At 40.7% G+C, this 7520-nt stretch overlaps 1 protein-coding gene across 1 annotated transcript; it reads right to left on the reverse strand.

Moving 5' to 3' along the window:
- Window positions 1-695: 695 nt before the first annotated feature.
- LOC138020582 (uncharacterized) lies at window positions 696-1322 on the reverse strand. Its single transcript, XM_068867541.1, has one exon. It carries the CDS (start codon window positions 1320-1322, stop codon window positions 696-698), a length of 627 nt encoding a protein of 208 aa, XP_068723642.1.
- Between the last annotated feature and the right edge of the window lie 6198 nt (window positions 1323-7520).

Here is a 7520-nt window from a genome sequence, read left to right on the forward strand (position 1 = left end):
GGCTTTGTGAATGGAAATCTAAATACTTGCTCGTATGTATGGCCTTGCGTTATACACCACCTCTATCTTTCCGTCTTCATCCACAGTGTTGTTGGTGTCCGGGAAGGCTATGCTCTTCTTGCACATGGTTATTGTAGGCATCTCTACTGTAAACTGAATGTTGGTATTTATCGAGTGGCTGTGAAAAACCTCAACACCATCTCTCTTGATGCACGCGTTCGAATCGTCGACAAAGTGGCGCCACCATTTTGGTTTGGTTTCTAATGCTTTTTCCTCAACTCCTTGCATTGCAAGCTCTTCCATAATCGCGCTGACTTGTGATCCCATGGCACACCCCGATACCTGATGGTATTGGGTTCCCTCAAATACGAAATAGCTGTTGTATGGAAGAAAGGAGAGTAAGTCCAGGAATTGGTCTTTGGTCAACTGTGAGTGATTTTTCCAATCATCAGATCCCTCTAGTTTTCTCTGAACAATGTCTATAGCCATTCCGATCGTTATGGAGGTGAAGAGTGAGATCACGTCAAACGACACAATCAGTTCGTCTTCGGCCACTTCCTAGTTACTTATAAATTCTGCAAACTGTTTAGCATTCTTGACAGAATATTCGGTTGCATTCGCAAGGTGTTTCATTAAGGAAGCCAGGTATTTTGAAAGCTCATAAGTCGGCGAGCCAATACAGCTGTTTATAGGTATTAGTGGTATTCGCGTTTCTGTGCCTTCCAGGAGAGTGAGACGGTCGTCCATGTGCTGCAGTTCCACTTTATGTATCTTTGGTAAACCGTAAAACGATGCTGGTGTGGAGTCGGAGGGGCGGAGCTGCAGTAGACTGTTTCATTAAGGTTCCCAACTTTCTTCCAACCCAAAAGTTTTCGCTGCAACTGAAGCTCCGTTCTTGCTGTTGTATTGTGCCTTTTATCGGTGATTGGTGCATAGCCGTTCTGATTTTGCAGCATTTCTTGAATCTGGTTACGATAGTCGGTTCTCTTCATGACGACTATACAGTTTCCTTTGTCCGCTGTGATTATTATAACGTTTTTGTCACTTTTTCGTTCTTTGAGTGCTCTCCACTCTTTATTCGGCAGGTTTCGTTGTTTAGCATGTTTCAGAGCTCCGTAAACCTCTGCTCTAGTAGCGTCCAGATTTTCTCGTGCCAGGTGGTATATTGCGGCTTCCACAGAAGAGAGTATGTCTTTCGTAGGTACGGTGTGTGGCGTGATTGCAAAATGGAGTCCTTTCCTCAGTAGCGATATTTCGTTGCCCTGTAGTCTTCTTCCGGAGATACTTACTACCCATTTCTTCTTTAATTCGTTTACAACCATGCCAGCCGGTAGCCTATTCAGCTTTTGCTCGAGTTTCCGCTCAGTTTTCGGACGCGTTCACAACGTTGTGCGATTGCTTGGTACAATGCCTCGCAGTGAGAGGCCTCAATGGCCGACTCGATGTTTTGTTTGAGTCTTTGCTGATCTTCATCAAAGATTTGAAGTTTGCGGTGACTTACACCAATGAGGATGCGTAAATATTTCCAGCTAATCTTTCGCGCAACTTCCCAGCCTTTGGGGTTGTCGGTGAGTGGTTTTGACAGAAGGAATGGAGGTAGAAGGTTTACTTCCTTGCACCAATATAAATGGCGTAGATGCAATTTGTAGTGAACCTGTCTCAGTGAAATCTGCTCTAACCGTCTTGCCAGAGATAAGAAGTCGACGTCGTAGGAATTGAATTAATAACCTGATTAATTCCAACCTTCTATCAGACGTGAGAATGTATACCGGTGTCACAAATCTTCTGACACAATGGCTTAGGGGTGCAGGGATGGCGCAGTGGTGGGAGCACTCACCTTCCCCCAATGTGGCTCGGGTTCGATTCCTCGACTCGGCGACATTTGTGGGTTGCGTTTGTTGGTTCTCTAGTCTGCTCCGGGTACTCCCCTCTCCTCAAAAACCAACATTTGACTTGATGTGCGTTGATTGTTAATTTCACTTTACAGTGTCCCCAATTAGCGCTCCAGCGTTAGATTGACTATTCACTTAAATAAAGTTACTTTTCTTTCCTTTCCTTTTCCTTGTTTCTAATCGCCTAAGCCTGAATCTTCAAGACAAAAAGTCGGTTTACTTGGACATGATATGATCTCTCTGCTTCTGCTTCCAAGTGAACCTCATTGTGTCTTGCAGTTAAAAGCGTGAATACATACAAACCCCAACATGTTGAGAAGGATAAAACACTTCCAAGTCTCATGGGAGGCGACGTCATCAGTAAAGTTGCCTAGGTACTTGATGTCCCTAAGGAGATATCCATGCCTCGGCAAACCAGTGACGATCTTGAATTCATTGATCTCTCACTAAATACCACCCACAGACATAATTTTCACACTGTTTTAAACCAAACCAACAGGACTTTTTGTTACAGGGGCAACATAGTCTGTGAACCTAGGCTAAGCATGCCACCAGTCTAAATAATTTTTACGCTGCTATTATGACTCAATGAAAACAACTTTTCAGCACATTTAATCTTGGATATTTTATTCGATTTTGCTTTTTTTCAAGCACAGTCAAAGTATTCTTATGGAATCTATTTCTAGTTGTAATGGACGGTTCCTTGAGAGATCTCTTGGTGATATCGATTCCGTAATTCCATGTTGATGATAATGATGATGAAACAGACACGCCTTTCTGCACTCTGCTGTCGGAAGCCGGCCCATTTGTCAACAGTTTCTCTCGTTTACTGTATGTCTTTACATAACATGGGCTGTACATGCATTCTGGACGTCTTAACAGCTTTTCTGACATTGGTTTTATTGGAACCGTTCGGGTAAGGTCTAATTAATATGATAAAAATTCAGATCAGCTATGCGTATTACGTTTAACTAGGCCCACAATGGTCTGAGGAAAGCTGCTTATTATTATTTGAAAAGGAAAGAAACTTACTTCATCTTTGTCCTATGTGGATAATATATTAAACTCAACTGAAGCCATTCCTCTTTTCACCCGGAGGCTTCTTCCTCATACTACTGAATGCTCTTTACCTGTGCAATGTTGCAGTATCTCTACGCTATAATGAACCTGATGAATAACTTAGTCTAGCTTGCTAATCTGTCTAAGTTCCTTTTTTTTGTCGGCAGTTCATTTTGTCACTCGTTGATGTGATGTGAACATGCCTCATCCAGACGCCTTAAGACTTCTGTCAGCTTTTTGTCAAGGATATGTGCTTCTGGCAAATGTTGAATCACATCTATGGCTTTCAACTGGTAGCTGATGTGGTCAAAGAACTCTTTGAATCTTTCAGTTGGAACATTTGAATCAGCCTGGTTCCGAGGTGGTTGGCTTTTCTCACGTTTCTGCAATGCTCTTGCATCACTTATGGCATCATTTAAAGATGATATGAAGAAATTTATCATTATGATTGTCATACCGAAAAGAAGAAGACTGACGAATACGTGACCAACGACAGGCACAGCTTCAACAAGTTCCTTTTCTGGTCGAGCTTTCACCTTTCCAAGAATTATTTCAAGCTGAAAGGAGAATGATGACCAAAGGCTGGAATAACGAGAAACAATGGTCCCGAAGAGCAAAATTCCTGTTTGAAGGAATGCAAAAAACAAAACTGAAAGAATAAGGAGATAAGAGTGCAACTTTTGCAACCAGATTCGCAATGCACTAGCAAACACTTTGGTATACATATTAAAATACGTCAACTGCAACAGCTTAACTGTGGTAAGAAAGGTAAGGGTGGCTAAGGCACAGTTTTCAACATCCTCCAGTAGAACAGCCGACTGGAAATTGACTGGAGCAAAGATGTTGCGCTCTAAGTATTCTAGAATGTTTTCAATATGGTAAGACTTGACAAAGCTGAACACCAGAATAGAGAGGGACGTGCAGAGTAGGGACACATCCAGCCAACACCAAACAGAACGAGTGTAATGTCTTCCCCAGCGAATTATGGTGGTTGTGGTGTCAAAGCCTTTATAGATAAACATGCTGATGAAGATAACAAAGCAGAGTCCTTGAAAGACCTGGAGGACGGATTCAGTATTGTGTAATGAGATGGTGTTGATTTGCTTAAACGATACAGCCTGTCCTGTTTGAAGCACTTCAAAGAAAAAAGAGCAAACCGCTAATGTGCTGATTGATTGGCTAAACAAGGTAAACTCTACGATCACAGCTGTTGTTTGACGGTCAATCCAATGCCCTGATTGTAAAGAATGAACAACTGTACGCGCAGTTTCCTCATCATAACCCAGGTCAGCAGAGTACCCTCCTCCACCATACCACCCATGGTGTCCCCATTTTGATGACGCATCGAGTTCTTCTGCTGTTTGATACACCCATGGACGAGAGCAAGGGAAAATTCCACGTTTGGGAATGAATGGATCTTTGGATTCCTTAACAAAAGAGTAGCAATCATAACGTTCAAGGGGAAACCAATCCTTGATCGTGTGTGCTGCGGGGCACTCAACTGAAAATAAGAGACAGGTGAGGTTAAAGCCAGAAAAACATGCGGTTATTGAATCTAATAAAATAAAAATGTCAGGACAACGTTTTACGTTTAATCAATTTTCATACCTACACGTGAATTTCAAAAAATGTTCGTTATGTTTCCTTATTAAAATGCAACTGATCTGTTTTTAAATAAATAAATAAATATTCTCCTAATAAAGTGGCACACTTGAGGACCTTTCCTCTTTAGGTAATATTAATCCTCGTGATTTTCAGATGTTACATACGGCTTCGATACGACTAAAAACCAAAGCAAAAAAAAAAAAAAAAAAAAAAAAAAGTAAAAACAACCTTTTCCTGCTCTAAGCTGACGAAGTCGTAACATTCCAATCACAGTAGCTTTTAGCTCATCCACTGCCCGTTGGCACTCTCGGTAATTGGATTGATGGGGACTGAGGTAGAGATGTGGTACCAACGTTTTGTTCATCCATTCCCAGAAGGAGGTGAAAGTTGTAACCTAAATGGGAATTGACACAAAATGATGCAGAATATGTGATGAATAAATTTATTTAGATTATTTTAGTGAAATAAAGTATTTAAGTTTCGAACTTATTCAGAGACACGATCCATGATCTAATAAAACACATCGCAATCATATAATGTCTCCAGCGCAGGAATTTGTGAATGTAAAATTGTCACAATGTCTTTAATTAATCTGGGCGATGTAAAAAATATCTTGAAAAATTCAATAAACTTACTTGTCAAATGATTATTATATACTTAGATCTCATTACAGAGTGGCCTGCTCACGAAAAGATATTACCAAATTTCCTAGAGTCAACAGTTTATGTAAAATAAATTAATATTTGAAAAATCATATTTAAGATTTGGTTTCTTTTTTCGCGTTGCAAAAATATGTTATGATTTTCGAATCAAATAGCGTGTAGTGGGTGCAGCCGTGAAAAGCATGCAGAAGGGCCCGAAACATCGAAACGAAGCCCATGAAACGAAGAAAAGAACGAAACCTTTCTATAAAGAGGCTATTTTATGAAGAAAATGTGGTCCTGGGTCAGTGGGAGAGTAACACATGTACATAACAATTTGGATCTATCAAACGAGTCGAAAAAGATCGAATTGCCTCAGGAAAAGTATTGAATAGCTGCCATTTCGAACGTCAGCCCTTTGTTAGTCTACGGCATACATACCGTAGAACAGACACTGCCACCAGCGTGAATGCTCCGCGCGGAAAAACGATGTGGTTTTCTTAAATAAGAGAATAATAACGTGAACAGGAATGGTAATTATGGTGCTTTGAACACTGACCATCGCCTGTCTTGCTGAAAATTTAAGTGGTCCAAGGTTGATGACTTGATAGGAATGTGTTTCCCAGCGATAAAATGCAGCACTGATGGCCATCGTACAAAGAAGGAGGCAAACACAGGACGAAAGCCTTTGAACTCTTGTAAAATTGTCCCCCGGAGTCTTAGTAACAACGGAAAACCAAAGGTGGCCATTGGAAAACATCTCCTTCAGAGCCACATTTGTGATACTTGGACTGGAACAGGAAGGAACTTGGAGCACTTCACAAGAGTACGATTCAGTTTCTAGAGAAAGCCATGTGTCAATTATAAATTTCCAGCAGGTTCCAGTGTTGATGCTCGTAATGCTTACCTCGTCCAAATACCAAGATGGATCCTTGCCTGAGTTGTCATGCCAGATACGAAGAGAGTAAATTTCACCAATGTCTTTGTTCAAAATTATTTTAAAGTTTTGTTCAGTTCCTCGAGCGAAAACTGAATAAGACACATCACTACTTTCCTTCACTATTTTCAGAATACCGCTGTTTCCTTCTACTCCATACATAATAAGGGATACATTGGATGTTGTTCCTGCACCTGCCCAGACACCAGTTTTTACGGTTAACTTGTAGCTGTTTGGGCTGTGCCCTTCCGATTTTTCTTTGTTACAAATGATAGTTTGGTCTCTGTCTTGAAGCTGAAAATAAAATAAAATAATTCGTTTCTTAAAAACCAAGTCTAGATTGTTTCTGTAAATGAAAAAAAGAAACAATAAATAAATAAATAAACAAAAGTAACCACAAAACATGGGGAAATGAATATTCTGACATTAACGGTTGTGTTTTAGCCTTTGGTATGATGTGTTCATATAGGATATATATTTCATTTAGCTGAACTTTAGGCCGTTTCACAGCCATCTCAGAAGCCGCAGAGTGTCACAAACAGTATGCACTCATTTCCCTTCGGCCACCTTATTAAATATAGGACCCAATTCTCCCTCTCCAAACACAAGAACACATCCTCAAGAAAGGGTCCTTGAGGTGCGTCTTTAGTGGAACAAGTGGAAAACTGGGGTACGCTTCTCGTGTGTAAATGCTTGATCTCTCAGAAAAAAAGTTCCTGAAGTGGTTGACTATACTGTAAATGAGAACACTGATGAGTTTCTCGTAGTGGCTTCTAGTTAACAACTGTATTGAAAGTATTACAGTAGGAGAGTCAGTCATTAAACAAGTTGAATACGTTCGTAATCTGGGTGTGTTGTTTGATCACCACATGTCAATGAGTGACCAAATTAGCAAAGTCTGCAGCAAGGCATCCTTTGGCCTGTATAATATCAGACAAATTAGGAAATATCTATCTATGGATGCTACGCAGACTCTGGTCCATGCCCTTGTCACGAGTAATTTCGACTATTCTAATTCTCTTTCGTTTGGAATCCCGCAATATCGGCTTCGGTGATTACAGAGAATTCTAAATGCTGCAGTACGTATCATTTGCTTAGTACCCAAGTACAGCCACATAACACCTGTACTGAAGACAGACGTTACACTGGCTTCTGGAGAAATATCGTATCATTTTCGAAGTTTGTCATAATATGGCCCCCTCTTACTTGAGGAATCCCTAGAGCCCAAGCCTGAAGGACGTTGCAATCAAGATTAACCTCTCCTTGCCTTTGTTAAGAAAGAGAGCTATCCATACAACCAAACAGGACCTTTTAATGAGAAAACAACAACACCGCGAAGCAGCAAGGACATACAGCAAAGATGGTGACGCAATGCGAACAACGGAA

Source organism: Montipora capricornis, chromosome 10 (assembly GCF_036669925.1).
Source record: "Montipora capricornis isolate CH-2021 chromosome 10, ASM3666992v2, whole genome shotgun sequence".
Taxonomy (NCBI): Eukaryota; Metazoa; Cnidaria; class Anthozoa; order Scleractinia; family Acroporidae; genus Montipora; species Montipora capricornis.

Excerpts from the sequence above, each read along its gene's own strand:
- LOC138020582 (XM_068867541.1), bottom strand. The coding sequence starts at position 1,322 with ATGGTTGTAAACGAATTAAAGAAGAAATGGGTAGTAAGTATCTCCGGA.